At 42.6% G+C, this 16,988-nt stretch overlaps 1 protein-coding gene across 11 annotated transcripts in view; it reads right to left on the bottom strand.

Moving 5' to 3' along the window:
• Positions 1-16,988, bottom strand: part of SPATA13 (spermatogenesis associated 13) — a 165,800-nt gene that overhangs the window by 13,884 nt on the left and 134,928 nt on the right. For 10 of the 11 annotated variants that reach the window (XM_087759455.1, XM_087759444.1, XM_087759452.1 and 7 more), the window contains 5 exons: positions 16,793-16,937; positions 5,185-5,321; positions 4,593-4,772; positions 3,332-3,517; positions 429-608 (listed from right to left, as the gene is read on the bottom strand). In XM_087759455.1, coding sequence (XP_087615581.1) covers positions 429-608; positions 3,332-3,517; positions 4,593-4,772; positions 5,185-5,321; positions 16,793-16,937 — 828 coding nt within the window. Of the gene's footprint in view, positions 1-428; positions 609-3,331; positions 3,518-4,592; positions 4,773-5,184; positions 5,322-7,823; positions 7,996-16,792; positions 16,938-16,988 lie in introns of those variants that run through there. The other variant, XM_087759456.1, reaches the window with a different exon arrangement.

The following is a 16,988-nucleotide window of genomic DNA, read 5'->3' as shown; positions in this document are numbered from 1 at the left end:
GTCAGGATAATCAAACCCACGTGAAGAAGTACTTTTCTTTGGGGAAGACGGCTATAGGTTTAGCAAGTGTCTATCATGAACTCACAGCCTCTTTCCCCACCACCTTCTTTCCTTATTTTCTTTAGGAAGTTTTTGCATGCCCAATATGAGATCACTGCAAATAGTTCAGCTCACCTGTGATCATTACAGTTATGAAAAGGAAACTTAAAAATGTGTACGAAATTACATGCTTGCTAAAGATGAGGAGAAATATAAAACATTTAAATAATTCTTTAATTGTAAATTATTTTACATTCTAAAATGCTATCTATACATAGTTTAGTATTTGATAAGCACTCATTACTAAAATCCCCTCCTAACATGGTAACTTAGCATTTTCTTATCATATTTTGTTGATGTCATAAATAAAATGGACTTTTGCAACATACATGTTGAAGAAAACATGACCCTATTTCACTTAGATGAGGTTCCTCTTTGTTGTACTGTTTCTCAAGATCCTTCAGAAACTTCCTTTGGAACTTGTAAATATCTTCAATATTTCCAAAAATGGTGCTTAACTGAGCTGTGGTGAACATTCCTGTATGTTTGCGACACTGCCGAATATAACCCTGGAAATGAAATAAAAAAAACTCTTTAGTTTGAAGATGTGAAAACAGGTTCTACCCTGAACAAGCCCATTTGAGCTCGCAAAACCCCTGTGATCTACGGGCAGGTGAGTGGTTTCCCAGCCATACGTACACACATGGACACGCAATTTCAGATTCGCATCCGAAATGTTTACACATTGATTCTTGCAGTCCAACTTCTCTCTCACAGTACCGTAAATGAATCAGGGAACCAGAAACCTGCAGAGTGTGTAAAGCCCATTCACACCTCCTTGTTACGACTACCCACCAAGCTGGAGGTGAGCCCAGTGTAAGGCCCCATGCATGCTACTACTTTAGCTGCCGCGCTTTTTCATAGCAATTTCTCTGTGCCCTAACAGTTCTTCTCTCTGCAGCCCTAAAACAATTAATACAAAGATAATTTCTACTAGGGCTAAAGTACTGGTTCCTTAACAAGCACGTAAGTAGGGCACAGTCTAAGCCAGAGAAGCAAAATGAAGAACATATTGTAATGCATTCAGAATGCTGCTGTTTGGTAAAATCCATACAGTATTGGCAGGAGGTAATAGTATTGGCAAGACTGCACATAAAAATACAATGACTTTTCTGGGTTTTTTTTCTCTTTACTTGTAAGAATATCACAGGCGCCCAGTTCACTTTATTCGTATCCAGTGTTAAGTAGATACACAACCGCATCCTCCAGTTTTAAAATGCCAAATTCTGCTCTGCCATCAGTAAGCGACATTAGATCACATCGGCATTCGCATAGCTAAGAAGCAAAGGTACAATCGGGCACCTCTTAGGGCTGAAACACGCAGCAGCAGCTGCCACGCACAGCCAGCACATCCTCAGGTACCTGCTCCACAAAGCTGAGCGTGGCGAGGAGGATGCAGTGCAGGGGCTGAATATCCAAGAATAGCTGCTGTGCTCATACTCTCATATCAGTTGTGGCGCCAGGGTACAGATGAGTGCGAAGGTTAACCGGTATGATAGGGGTTATCTGCCAGGCTCCTCCGTTTGGCTGCTTTCAGGCAGGTTTCCCCCAAATCGCTTTGGGAGCAGACAGCTGTAAAAAGCCTTGCAATTGCTCCGGTGACGTTTACCAGGAAGCAACCCTGACTATTGCTGGCACTGTTATGAATATTCCTGTCTCCTCCACAGCCATCTGCTCTGAGAGCTGTGCAGTGGCTACACTGCAAGCCAGCTACCCCATTTACTACTGTTAGGGGGATAACTCCAACAAGGAAAACTAATTCCTGTGCAGCTCCTGTAATGTGCACTGCAGACACTTCTTGAATGTAAAATGCTTTTCTGGGTATACGCCAGCTTCATGATCCTGACTGCACCAGCCCTAGTGATTCATTCTAGTGCAGAGCTTGCAAATTTGGATTACTATCTGCAGTAGCTTTTCTGGCTTAGTCTTACTTGAGTATATTTTCAGCTTTATGCCCTGCTTGCACCACCCTACAGATTCACTCTGAGGAAACCAGACCATCTCTACCCGACATGTTGAACCTGGAGCACCACCTCTCTATTTGGAAAATGTGTGTTTGCTCTCTTGTACTAAACACAGAGGCATGTCAGATTTAAAAAAAAGAGGTACAGAATATATGCATTAGAGAAAATTAATTGTTAATATCAGTCTAAGAATTAATAGGTCAGTAAAGTATCAAAGTCATGTCCTAGAATTCAGCTAACCATGGCAGCAACACAGCTGCCTGTACAAATTCCTCCCTGATCTTTTAAGCACGCAGTCAAGCTTACTAGCTTAAGCAAATAGTGAATCTAAATGACAAAACTTACATTTAATGCTTTAAAATTAGCCAATTAGCAACCAATTTTTGTCTTTTTGTTTTCCCTTTTTTCTTTCTTCAAAATGCATAAAAAAGGCCTGATCTAAAAAAAAAAAAAAATCAGAAAACACTGCTGTCTTGTCTACTTTGTTGTCCATGAAAGAATCTAATGATGAATGGTGGACTAAAGGATGACAACATGACAAATACAGAGAGAGACCTAGCAAACTAAGGGTACAAAGAATATTTTGGTAGGTTGCTTAGCACCCTTCCAGATGCTAACCACAAATACAAGTCAAATACAGGTCAAATGCGTCACAGTCCACATCAGAAGAGGGAAACTTCAGTGAAAAGTATTAAGAAGCTTCTTGTCCAAGTGTGGGCCTCCAACAAAATCTGAACAAAAAGCAGAATCCCCCCCACATTTTATGGTTCAAACAAGCAAGGTAGTTCTAAAACACCTTTAAAGACTTCTTCATAGCTTCTAAGCATCCAGCAAAAATCTCTTTGTTGGAGAAAACGAAAAAAAAAATCTCATCCAGAAAACATTCTCTTTGCAAGTTACTTTCGAAAAGTTTTGTCCCTGAACTGTAATTGATTTTCTTAAAGTTACTGGAAGTTTTCTATCTAAACCAAGTGGCAAAAAGTTCTAAACCACACTTCCTTCTCTAATTATTCTGGAAATAGCGGTCAGATAAGCAAAGCACTTTTTCCATGTCAAAAATGGAATGTTTTTTTTTAAAAAAAGGAAGCAGTGCCTTGCGGCAGTCGGCAGAGAGGAAAGCCATAAGAGGACACAAGAAGAGTCTGATTGACAGCCCCAGAAGTGCAATTGGGAATATTTTGATAGGAGAAACCACTTCGGTTCTCAACTTATATGGGATGTTTTGTTCACATTAGGTCAGCAGAATGCCCTCAGGTTAAAGCATGTACCTCACAGATGTCCTTGAGATGCTTGATATAGACTCGTTCTGTGTTCATAATTTCCTGTATAACGTTGGTTCTCATCTGATCCTTGTTTTCAGCTATTTTCTGACGATGTTTGCTAATATCTGCATCTTGTTCTTCATCCTGGATACTACTACAATTTTCTGGCACTTCTTCCTGATTAACTCGCAGCTGCAGCCGGAACAAACAAAGCAAATTAGAGTAAAGCAGCAAACTTTCACAAAATGTGATAAAACTGTTACAAACTTCTTACGATTAAGAGAGGACTTGCTACAGAAATGGTCCCATTCTTACCTTATAGAGAGGGTTCCACAACAGGATTTATCTCACTGTACCCACTGCATATTCAAATAAAGTGTTGAGACTTCTGTCTGGTTAAATACATGGCTTTCTACTCAGTATCGGAGAGATACCATGTTGTGTTGCCTGTGTATTTTTCAGACTTAAGCTTATTTCTGACCCTTACTAACAGTTTATGTGCTATTTTGGCCAAGCCAGCATATGGGTAAAAATTACAAAAGCAGACAACTCAAACATTTCTAAATAGTTTCCACCTCCCCAGTTCCCCATCTGTACGATGTGGATAACAGCACCTCCTTTTTCAACTTCTGTCTGATTGCCCATGTTTGCTAGAGATCTAGGAAGGGCAAAGGCAAGCACCATCTCTTGCACTTTGTGTAGTATTTCATACAGTGTGGCCCAAGCTTCATTATAGGCTCTCAAAAAGTACTTTAAATTAATTTCTAAAACATAGTTCAATTTTATACAGTTCGAGAGTTATACTGTCATTAATCTGGCTGAGTTCTGACTGGGGAGTTCAGACTGTGAACCAGATTCCTACACAATGTTGTGATAATAAATTAAGCCCTATTTTACCAAGAAATCCTGGCAGCATAGCTTTCCCCGCTCCCTCATGAAATTTGCTGTGTCCTCTCCATATACACCGATTGCTCCTGGTTGAGCTTTCTGCTGCCCTCATTTCTGCTTGAGAAATTCCTTTGGTTACAAAAAGACCACACAAAGGAAGAAGCCAGAGTAAAAGGTGTCAGAGGAGCTAAGGGATTTTGGGGTGTGATTCTCTATTGCTTTTTTCCTTGTGAAGTCATTAGGAGTTACACCACCGATGTTCAGATACAAAGATGCTGAGGATCAGGTCCTTCACTTAAATGCAATGCCATGACCATTGCTGTTGCACTCAGCTAGGAATCTCACGTGACGATGGTGCAAAAGCAAGAGAGTTACTTACCCTGACAAAGCTAGCTGGAAACCAGGCTTCCTTGTCCTCGTTTCTTCCCCACCACCAGTCTTTGTTGGAAGCTTCTAGAACTCTAATGACATCTCCAGCTTTGAAGCCCAGCTCTTGATCATCCATAGTCACATGGTCCCAGAGAGCTTCTGCGTAGACAATGCTGCCATCGCTTATCAGCTGAGATGGGAAGAAAATGAGGTTGTGAAGGACAAAAGATAAACAACAAACTGTTGATAAATTACTAAAAGATCAAAATACCTCACTAGAGTGCCCATGACTAATCCTATTACAGGATAAAACTAAAATTCTGGATTTTCACAAATCTATGCATATATTTATTAGTGAGAACAATTAGAGCCCTACTCCAAAGCAGTTACATAGGCTAATGAGTTACACTCCCAGTGAAGTACTAGTCACTGTGCTCTTCCCTTGGCATCTGCTGGTGGGCCCTGCTAGAGATAGGACACCATGCTGCTGGATTCTTCGCTACACTGGCTACTGCCATAGCACTTTTTATTAATATGAAACCTCAGACCTGTGGAAAACACCCCCCCCCATCGTTACAGCAATCAAAAGCCCAGGACATTACCTCATTAATTGCTAGCTGTTCCCCTCCGGGCTGCAGGTACCTGGGAGTGGCTTGGCAGAGCTCCTCGTAACTGTAATCTTCCTCACTGCCATTGTCATCCACTAAGGCTGAAGATTCAGTCCCACCATCTGCAGCAACTAAAACAAAGGTGCAACAGCTGTTTGCTTCATCATTTTTATGATTCCCCCCAAAAAACAATGCAAGAGGAATCGCCGAGAAGTTGCCTTTATTGTCACGAATATAACAATAACAGCAGAAGTGGAGGGCAGCAGAGCTCTCAGGAAAAGCACTTTTCCGCCATTAAATACTTTTTTTATTCTTCTTCGGAATTTTCTCTTAGCAGCTGATGAAACTGAGAAATTCTCCTTTCTGTGTGTGAAAAACAGAACTACAGACTTTTTTTTTTAATTATTTTTTTTTTTTTACCCAGAGGAAATCTCAAATGACCTGAATCAGAAGGGAGGTCTCAATGCCATTTCCCACATGGCAGATGAGAAAGCTCCAATGGGCCCCCGGCAGCCAGTGGGGGCTGCTGTCAGTCCCAGGCTGGCTGCTGTCACATCGTCACATCTCCTGCAGGGATGTAAGGACCCAACACCTCCATGCCCACCCACCCGTGAGAGGGACGGGCAGCCTACGCTGCAGCCCCTGCCCTGAGCCGGCTGCCGCCACCTCTCCCACGTGCCTCTCCCACTGAGACCCCTATGGGGAGGCCCAAGGGGACAGGGAGTCTGGACTGAGCACAGTGTAACTGCCTGAGAAAAAACTTGTTCTAATTGCCCCAAATCACAAAATATTCTTGGCTTGACAATTGTACATTTTCTGAGCAAAGAGGCAGCTTTGTGAAGAAATAGAGGACAGAAGTAAGATGGGCTTCATCTTATTACGCAGCCACATAAACCAAGAGAAACATCATGTCAGTGCCTGTCCCTATGCACATGTAAATCTGCAGTTACTGTATAAAACTATACAGCCCATTTGGGGTACATCACTGGGTGGCAGATACTTTCGGCGATCATCTCCGTACTGGCAGATGAAGAGGACTGGGTACTGATCTCAGGACCGAGTAATCCTGACTGACTCAGGCCCACGCTGCTCAGTGCTAGACCCTTTCAGAGTAGGTTTGCCTTTGAAAGCCAGCTGTAATGCTCAAACAGTGCAGGGGATGAGCTAGTAATCAAGAAGCACTCATGACCCGTGGCCCAGTGCTTGAGGGCACTCTCTGGTCCTTGTTAATTCATCCCTAAAGATTTATTCCTGTGGCAGGTCCAAGCTGTGAATAACTACAGAGTCTGAAGATCATAAAGTGCTCAAAAATCCAATTTAAAAAAAAAAGGTAAAAATAAAAATAATAAAATTCAGAATGGGCTGCTAGCACTGAACTCCTTTTCTAATGGTTACTGTGTCCCAGATAAGCTGCCACGCAGCCTGCAGAGCATCTCTCTCACTCCTGAGTGCCTGGCAACGGACCTTTAAGCGGAGTTATTGAACCTGCCACTTCCACCCAGCAGCAAGGCCAAGCAGCAGGGCCCTGACCCTGCCGCTTCTCTGCCCTGCTTCAAGCCTGGGTACTGCCGGCCTGCCAAGCTCTGGGCTCCGGATGGGTGAGAGTCGCAAAGAGATGACTCCTGGCTTTACTCCACACACCTCACAACTAACAGGCACGCCGTTGCCTATCCGTTATTTACCTTACAGGGAGAAACACTTCAACCCCCTCCTTATGAGCACTCAGTAGCATCAACAGCATCTTTCATCATTTGGATATTAATTTGCAAGAGAGATCAAAGCTGATTACTGCACACAATCACTAAAAAACCTGAAAGATTTTTCTTTCCTTTAAAAGTTGCAAAATATGGCATAGTCTTGATGTAACAGAACGTGGCTATTCAACCGTTCTCTTCTACTCCCCAGCATTTTAAATATACAGTCACATTAACAGTATAATCTGCCTAACCAGGAAGGATGCAAAATCCCTATTTAAAAAACCAAGATTTTTTTTCCCTATAGATTCATAAATCTGAGCACTGATAAACTTTTAAAATACATCTTGTGAAACTTACTGAAACTGCTTTATTAAAAAAATCTGCAAACAAATAATTCATTAAATCAATTTTTAGCTTTTAAAGCAACACCAAAACAAATTAATCCCGGTGATCCTTTAAACATCTCCACTGTGCTATCAGTACTGACTCTTGGTTTGTTCCAGTAACAACAGCACATCAAAATAACCTAATTCGTTTGGCTCCAGATGAAAAATGACTGCAATTTTGGGACCGATAACTGTTCATTATTCTGTACCAAATCAACAAGCTTACATTGTCTTCCTAGTTAGACTCAAGAGAAAATCAGTTGCTTGCATTCTGCATCTATTCCTCTATTGTTTACAGACAGAAAAATCAAAGGTAGGGGTGGGCTTTCCTGATTGCACCAACGGGATGCAAAAACTTAAAAGACAGCCTGGGACTGATTCTGATCTCCTAGCAGCTTTGTCAGCAGCGTAAGGCTGCAGGCTCCCATGGATGACATGGTATAAGCCTGATCAGAATCAGGCCCCCTGACTGCCACAGTTTATCAGTTCAATCTAAAAACACTGCAAAAAATATCGATCGAGAGAGAGAGCATGTTTTACTCACACGTACCCATCTGAAGGCTCTCCAGACTCCAAAATCGTGCCATTCCCCCCCTGGCTACCATGCTGCCGTCAGACGCGACGCCAGGGAAAAGGTTTGACCTCTAACAGGTGATGCTCAGTCCTAACAGGCTGGCGGAGGACCACAAAAGTCTCTGAGCTACCAACAGCACAGAGAAACAGCCTGTTCGCTGCCTTCAGCTCCCAGCTGTGCCTCCGAGGCTGAGCCCGGCTGGGAACTGCCAGCGGCGCGCGCTCAGCCTGGCCGCCGCGAGCTCACGGCTCGCTGACATCATGGGGTGCCCTTAGGGAGGAAGTTCCAGAAAAGAAACAAGAACCTGGCTGCCTGGCCCCGGCTGCGCTGTGCCTGCAGCCGCCTGCGCTGCCCAGACCGCTCCCAAAGTGCCTGAACATCTCAAACGCAGCAAGCCAAGGAGTACATTTGTTTTTCATTAAAGCAGCTTAATGCGATTTCAATCTATATTCAAATGACTGCAAAGGAAAAGGCTATTTGGATGGGAGCTGGAAGTTCCTTGTATTACAACACTGTTCGGAGTATCGGTCTTTGTTATATTATACCGGTTAAAATTCCAGTAGAAGCAAACAATGAAGGTATTTTTTGCATGGCTGTTAAAACTTTCCTTGCTTCGCAAGCAAATGCCGTATCATTATTCAGGGCAGAAGCAGCCAAAGTGTTAAGGCTGCAGCAGACTGCTCCCAGGAAAAGAGAGGAGGAGAGAGGCATTTTCTCACTCAAACTACAAACTTAATTCAGCTGCTCCAGAAAATAGGGAATGAAGCCGGCAAGTACCCAAACAGTCCAGCTTTCACTGGGACTGACCCAGCCAGAGCACAACCTCATTCATTCACCATGGGCCAGCATTTACCACCCTTACATCTGTGCTGTTCTGCAGTGAAGCTGGATCAGCTCGTGCACTGGAAGCAAAAGCAGGAGCTGCTCCCATCAGCAGAGTGCAAAGCCTGCCGCAACCTGCACTTGTACACAGCACTACATTTATGGTTTGGAAAGCTCCATAATCTTCATGGCTCATTCTTTACCTGCAAACTGAGTTGCTCAGCTGAGCCTGTCCTTTAACTGGCGACTGCCTCCACCAGGGACGTGCTCACAGAACCCTGGCGGCATTTCTGCACACAGCGACCTCTCAACACCCACTGAAATCACATGGCTCCCCCCAGCGCTGCCTCAGACGGAGAAAGAAAGGCCAAACATCGCCCTGCAATATTAATGCCATCTTCCTACAAAAATCCAGACTGTGCTGCACTGCACAGGAGACTGATAGGAATTCTCTTCTGAATCCCCAAACTTCCCTATTATTTCTGGCTGCAAGGACACTTGTTGGATAGCACAGTAAAAACAAGCTACTGCATATTATAAGATGTTTATACACAGGCCCACACATTTTTCTCGGCACAATTCATTAAAAAAAAAACAACCCAGCAAACAGAAGTGACACCGAAGTGCTGATAAACCTGGGACCTGCAAGTGAAGGCTTCACGCTTTTAATCAGCCAGAGCACAAGCTCTCTGCCATGTCAAACCCCTACCTGCAGGGGAAAAACAGCTGAACTGCCAAAGGAAAATGAGATCAAACCCCACGCAGCTCTTCTAGAAGATACATTAAAAACAAACTCTGAAAAACAGTCATTTGATTTCATTTTTGCGGAGCGGAACGGAACAGACGCGGTGCTTTTGCCCCATGACTAACCCAGTGCCTCTGTGGGATGCTGCCGGGGGGGATCTGTTCTCCCTCCTCTGCAGGGGCACATCTAGCACCTGGGCAGCCACAAAGGGAACCACCACAGAAGTAATCGTTTGGGGTGAGCTGATGGCGGGCTCGTTTCCTCACAGGATCGGCCAGGGACAGGAGGAGGCTCAGGCTGTCCTTTGTAGTGGCACTCCAGAGTGACCCTGACCAAACGCAAGCCGAACTGGCTTACCCACCAGGCAGGGCACTGTGAAAAGCCTGTGGGTAGCACATACTAAAATACTACAACTAAAGAAAATCCATTTCTAGATACTCTTCTGTATCATAGGACCCTCCACCCTGGGGCAGACCAAAGGTCCGTCCCCCCGACGCTGCTCTGACAGCAGCCAGTAGCAGATGCCCAGGGAAGAACATAAAAATAGATGAGGCATGTAATGGCATTTTTCTGACGTACTTTCCTAAATTCCAGCTATCTGCAGATCAGAGTCAGATCCCTCCTGGGGCAGAAGTGGTATCTTTGTGTTTAATGAACTGAATTTTTCAAACCACTTTCTGAATTTCTGCAAACTTTTGGGATGTGAAATACCACGTGTAGCAATTAGTTTCATAGTTTAATTTTATAGTGTGTGAAAACTATCTTTTATTTTGAACTTGCTATCTGATGATTTCATTTGGTGCCCTTTAGTTCTTATATTATTGAAGACAATAACTATTATCTGTTCATTTTTCCTATGCCAATCAGACTTTTATTCCCCTCCTGTCCTTTTTTCCAAGTTGCAGAGCCCTAGCCACGTTAATCATTCCTCACACAGACACTGAGTAGGTTTTCTTGTCCTTTTGCCTTTCTCTGTATGGTCCCCTGTAAAAAATGCCTTTTGAGGTGGAAAGGAATGGGGAGATGGCCCCCACATGCTACACCAGTGGCACAATTGGGCTTTCTCTTTTGTTCTCTATTGCCTTCCTACAAATTCCTGCCCTTTTATTTACTGTTTTGACTGTTACTATGCACTGAACTGACACTTTAATTATCTGTTAGGATTGCAAGATCTCTTCGTGAACGGCAATAGCCAGCTCAAAGTCCGTTCTTCTGCAAGCATACCAGGCTCATGTTCCTCCACGTGCACAACCTTGCCTTTATCAACACCAAATTCACCTGCTGCCACTGCAGTGTGTTGTGTCTCGGTACTGTGAAATCCTTCTGCAACTCTGTTCAAGCAGCTTGTGCTTTTACTACCGTAAATAATTTAGCACACAAGCAAGAATTATAATTTCATTCTATACCTCCCTTCCCACATTATTTGTGAAGACACTGAACATCTGACTCCACTCGTGAACTCTCTCCTTTAGAATACCAACCACTTTCCTCCTCTCCATTACTTAGTGCTTACTCACTTGTTAAAGCACGGGAGGATCTTCCCTCTTATCCCAGGCCTCTATTAAGACACATTTGTAAGAGGTCTTGCCAGAGGCTTTTGGAGATCCAAGTAGCCTATACCTACTGAATCCCCTTGGTCACATCCTCAGTGATTTTTTTCAGAAAACCTAATCCATTGGTGGGGCACAGCTTTCCACTACATAGGGTACATGGATCCTTCTTCACCATAAAGGTCCACCAGTCTGTTGATGCTACTCTGTTATAGTTTCTAAGTACTAAATACATTCTTTATATATTCTACGTACTATTACGTCAGACTCGCTGGTCTACTGCTCACTGGATCCCTCCTGATACTTCTTTACGAATGGTTATCCCATCGCTGCCTTCTTCCTTGTACTGAGGCAATTTTTGAGGAACGAATTCCATGCTGAGGCAGTAGCTCAGCAATTTCATTCTTACATCCCTTTAGAAGTCTTGGTTCTGGCAATTTGTTACTATTCATTTAGCTACTCTAAAACTTCTACTGACATTTTGAGACAGACATTTACCTAATTTCAACTCAGGTTTTATTTCTCAGTCACTTACAAGGCCTACAAACTGTCTGGTAGTCTACTGGGTTCTCATATTTTTTAAAAAGGACATAGTTTTTATATGTTTAGCAAATTGTTTCTACGTTCCTGTAGCTTTACATCAAAACTGCTAGAGTTTTTTTTTTTTCTGTTTGGATACAATTCAACAATCTGAAGGATGCCTTTTTTTTTTTTTCTCCCCCTTCTGATAGATTCTTTTCCCCTGTTTTTAATGACAAAACCCTTTTCTGGTGTTTCCAGATTCTGTTTTGACAGGTGACATGAATTTGCTCTAAGCATCTACTATGCTGCCCTTGAACACTCTCTGTGCTGCCTGCAAGTATTCAACACCTTTTTCTGCTCCCTTAAATTCCTTTGTTACATAAATAACTCCTCACTTTTATTTACTTGCCCTCTTTTAATTAAAATACATACTGTATTGGGTTTTTTTACTCTTCTCACCCCTGCAAGGATATTGGCTCAGAGTGCATTATGGACAAAGAGGGCAAGATTCATTATCTGTCTGTATTTGGTCAATGAACAGCACCCTAAATTATCTGCTTCTTCCAGTCAAGGTCAGCTAGCTTAGCTTAGAAGTCTACGGAGTCAGATGAGACACATCCCACCCTTACAGAGCAGCTCTTACGTGTGATCCGGCACACACCTCAGGAACAGTTCAAGAATTGTCTCCCTTACTGTAGGTCTCCTGATTAGCTGCACCAAGGAGTTATTTATGGTAAACCTAAAAATGTAGCACCATGCCCCATTACAATGCTTAACCCACACGACAGCAATTTAAATCTCCTTTTATGACCGTGCTTGCTGCCCTTGAAACTTTTCTGGTTTCCTTCGTTTGTCACATTTACTATCACCACCCTGGTCATCTCAGGTGGTTCATAATTAAATCCTGTCACTATACTTTTTTCCATTTAGGCATGGCATTCCAGTCCACGGATCCTGTGACACTTGATGATACAGTCAACTTGTTTATCTGATTTGGCTCTTAGTTTTCCTTTAATACATTAGAGACCCTCTTTCACTGGTACAATCTTTTCTGTTATTCCTATACAGCTTGCACAATGGTGATATGCTGCTTCTGCTTCACTGGTTATCTTCCTTTGACCAAGTTTCTGACATATGCCATCTAGCTTCTTTAAAAATATGTTTATTTCTCCATCTTACTTTTTAAACTTCCACCATTACTGGCAGGGTTGCCTGTTTTTCTAAATCCTCTTTAAACAACATTTGTCCAACTGTTCCTGACTATTTCTTGCTTGAGTTTTGTCAGCTTCTGCCCCATCCTTCATTTGAGGATGCAGTGATCATTGACATCTCCTGTAAAGGATGTGCTGTCCTATACTGTGCATTATTTCACCTTGCCAGTTTTCCCCTAATTCTTTGTTTAGAAACTACTCCATAATCTCTGGATTTGCATGTCAGCAGCCTGCTTTTGTTTTGGTTTAGAAAACAAAGGATCTTTTTATTTCAAATGTTCCTTGGTTCATAAATAATCTAAATGTCCTTCTTTTTAATACAACTTTCTGCATGAAGGTGCCTGGAGGTAAGAAGGCCTCTCTGTCTGACACTGAGTGTGGTACTGGCAGCACTTTGGACAATTTTACCATTGGGCTCCTGGTCTTTTAGCTTCTACCTGACAGCTTCAATTTTGCCTCCAGTGTTTGTCCATCGCACTCTCCCTGGCACCCACCTGCCCCACAGCTAACACCTGCCCTCCAGAGTCCCTAGGACTGCCTAGGTGCTTCACCTGATGCACCAGCTGCTCCCAACACACTGCTAGGTCCTGTTTGCATCACCAAGCCCAGCTATCTATGCGACTAACAATCCCATTACCCACCAGCATAGTTTTTATCTTTTCCCATCAGTTAAGAGTCCCATCCTTCTAAGTATCACATAGCCATCATCCTCCCGTTCAGAGGCTTTTCTGTTCCCAGCAACACTGGGACTGCTGAGCCTGCAGTAGTGGATTTCATGATGCCCCTTCAGGTCCTGTCCATGAGTCCTTCTGCCTCCCTGAGGTTTTCAGGCACTTTGGCCACAGAATACAGCAATCGCCATGGAGCTGCTTGCAGCATCAGAGGTATTCCACCCACCTCCTGGCAATCACAAATACGGTGCTCAGTGTAGTAACCCGGGAATTTGTGTTTCCTGCATATTGTCCTACTGACATCCTCACGCTTTTGGGGTGGGGGACCGAGGACAGGGTAGCAAGGAGATGGTAGCAAGCAGGGAACTGTTTTCTCTCGAGGAGTGATAACTTCTGTTTGTTCACTTCCACAGCCAATAGCCTATTTGGGGTGGGGTTTGTTTATTTGACGAGTGATAGGGATGAAGAACCTGAAAATCTCCACTCCCCAATAGCCAGTTTGTTTGCACCTCAGCTCCTGAGCTGCGCTCCACACAGGCTGAAACCCACTCAGTTACCCAACCTTGATGAACTGGGAAAAGCTTGACAGTAGTTCAACACTGTGGGCAAACATCCAGGACAGGATACTACTTGAATTAAAGACATTTAAATGTATTCATCTAAATGCTGGAATCCACATTTGAATGAACCATCTAAATCAGCAGGTATTGGTCACAATTAAAACAGCTGAAAGAGCAATCCACCTCATCCAAAGGCAGTTCCTACCCTAACCTTTATTGACTGCAATGGCTAGGGCCTCAGATCAGTTGTTTAAAGGTAGATACTTAGCGCCATTTTAAGTATTTTGGATATCCCACTGGCCTCCAGCTGCCACTGAAGAAAGGAACAGGTCTCCCATAGGTCCTCTGTCATATCTGCCAGCTGCAGGCAGGTACTCAGGTATCCCGCACATATCTGGACCCTGGAGTGGGGTCCTGAATCAAGCCCTAGACCTCCACTGCCTGTAACTGGTATTCAAATGTTTAACTCTTATGTAGGTATCTACATTTAGACTAAATTTAGGTGACTTAAACCCCACCTACTCAGAGCCTATCTAAAGGAGTTCACCAATTAATTTAGCCAAATTCAAGTCTACAGTATGCAAAAAAGATGGGTTAGTTTTTAAGGTACTTATAAAAATTGCTCTACTGTGATAAATAGGTAACCTCTTTAATATAATTTAAAACTTGTAACCCTTTAAGCACAAGAGTAGCAATGTAAGTCTCAAGGGAAGTTTCCCCTACATGTTGGCTGGTTGTTATTTTGTCTCCTACGGTATGATGATTTACTGTCTTGTAACAGCTGCTTTTCTAAAAATTTACATCTCCAATCCTATCTCCCATTGTTATAAAAAGTAGGCATGCAATGTGTTAGGCTTTAGCCAGTAACTAAAATAAGATACCACTGGTTTTCAGTGCTTGGGTTTAGAATTTCTTTCTATAATAAAGGGCTTTTGTGCTATCGAATTTCACTGTACATGAGCAAACAAAAAACTCTCACATGTTCAAAGACAAGGAAATGCCTTGTGAATTTAAGAGAAAAAGGAAAGAGATCAGAATGTGTGACACTAGTCACTTTATTATTTTCTGCTGGAGCTACTTGACAGATCTTTGCAACTGCTCTGAAACTGCGAAGCCCATGATATTCCCCAGTTGCTTTCAGGGCTTTGATTCCAGAACCTTTTCCTGCTCAACTGCTATGTTTATTGTAATGAGTCATAAAAGTCACATCTAGCATAATCAATATTGCTTTGGCTTCATTGTCTCGAAAAGTGGCAGAAACCTTGCTTTGTGTATTTGTCATTCTGTTCCTTATGTTTAGGAGACCAGTTATTCGAAAGCTAAATACCTGGAAAGATACTACTCTCAGGCAGTTGTCTAGGTAACTAATATTATTTCATGTGGTTTCCAAACATGAAATGGAAAGGATAACTAAAAATAAAAAAGGAATCCCTACTCTGTGATGTGTAAAGAGTCTCTTTTCGAAACAAGCTCATGGCAAACCTGTTATTCTTGAGTGGCCCTTCTCGAATCAGGGACTGAGATACCACGTAATCTCAGCAAGGGTTGCAGCATTAGATGTCGAATTTACCTTAATGTCTGATCTGGATCACTAAGTATACTGAGATACATACAGCAAGGACACACTCCAGACATGGGTTTTAAAGTAGATCCCAATATTTTACTACAATATAAATTAAATATAGTATATATAATGTATCTCATTGATATAGTTAGAAATTCTCAACTCTGTTCCTTGGAGAGCACCTTCTGAAGAAAACTGTCATGCTCTATGGAAGACTGGAAAATGCAGTTTTTAAATGCTCTTATATAAATGAATTCGTAGTTGAGGGATTTTTTTAGCAGGATTTGGATATCATTGCAGCTAAAACTTACCTTAGAACCATAAAAGCCAAGTACTGACTAGTAAATACATGTATAATTTTAATAAAGAAACATTGAAAATGGTATTTGTTAACTTTCCTACTTCAGTCATGGCAAGCCCTGATCCAGATACCTTTACTTATTCTCTCCACAGAGAGGCAGAGTGAAGGCTCCCAGTAGTGTTTTGTTCACTATTAACAGTGAAGAATATAAAGTGAAAATTTTGCTTTTATGTCCGACTGTTGCCAGTGAAACATGAATAACTGTTTAGATTATGCTCACGGTGGTCTGAAAGAACACAAATGGTACGAACCCAGGTTCTTCTGGTCTCACCTGCCAAGAAATGTTCCACTAATACTAGATAAGACTTTCTATTAACTCAAGATAGCATTGCATGCTCATAGTAAACAATTACAGAAAAAATACACAGGGCACATCAGAGTCTGATAAAGGGTACTGCTTCTGAAAAGGCAATCTTTTCCAAGAATCTGTCCATCATGCCCCAGAACCCTGGCTGGGCTACACTCACCACTGAGTCAGCAACTGCAACTGCACACAGATCTCTGAAACAAGCTGCTTAATAATTTAAGTCTTGCCTATCTAGGTAGTTAAGCTGAATGCATGGCAAACAGAAAATTAAAAATACATGTGTGGTGTAGCTATGGTTTGGGTATGAACTCAAGCATATTGGGCCTTACTTTATTCGTATTCTATTATTATCTTCAGGCAAGTATGTGAATAGAGAGTGGAAAATACAGGAGTGTAACTGGTACAAAAGAATAAACCACAGCAATGTCAAACAGTAGATGTGAAAAACAAGTTTTACATGTACACAGCAGGAAAAACTACTCATGAGAAAGTCATAAAACAAAGCAGCTTCGCTGGGTACTACTTTGCCACCGAGTTTGCACCCTTTTGCATTTCACACTATAACCTACTTCCTGACCAAGCTGGGGTATGAAGTTGAGATCTAGAAAGTTAAAAAGACTTGCTCGTCTTACCGTTAGATGTTCTCATCTGCCGCCTTCGTCCAACCCGGTCCAGGCCGATGGGGGTACTTTGTGAAAAGGTGAGGGGCCGGAACCTGGCTGAAACAGCTTTGTAAGGGGGTACCTGGTGCGCTGGAACAGGTGGACGTGTTACAGGCTACAGAGAAAACAGGAAAATCCAGGATTAGTAAAGCTACCAGCAAGTTCA

This window comes from Nipponia nippon, unplaced genomic scaffold (genome assembly GCF_047370975.1).
Source record: "Nipponia nippon isolate SJK-2023a ecotype South Korea unplaced genomic scaffold, ASM4737097v1 scaffold_2, whole genome shotgun sequence".
NCBI classification, from domain to species: domain Eukaryota; kingdom Metazoa; phylum Chordata; class Aves; order Pelecaniformes; family Threskiornithidae; genus Nipponia; species Nipponia nippon.
This window is presented reverse-complemented; position numbering and strand designations above follow the sequence as displayed.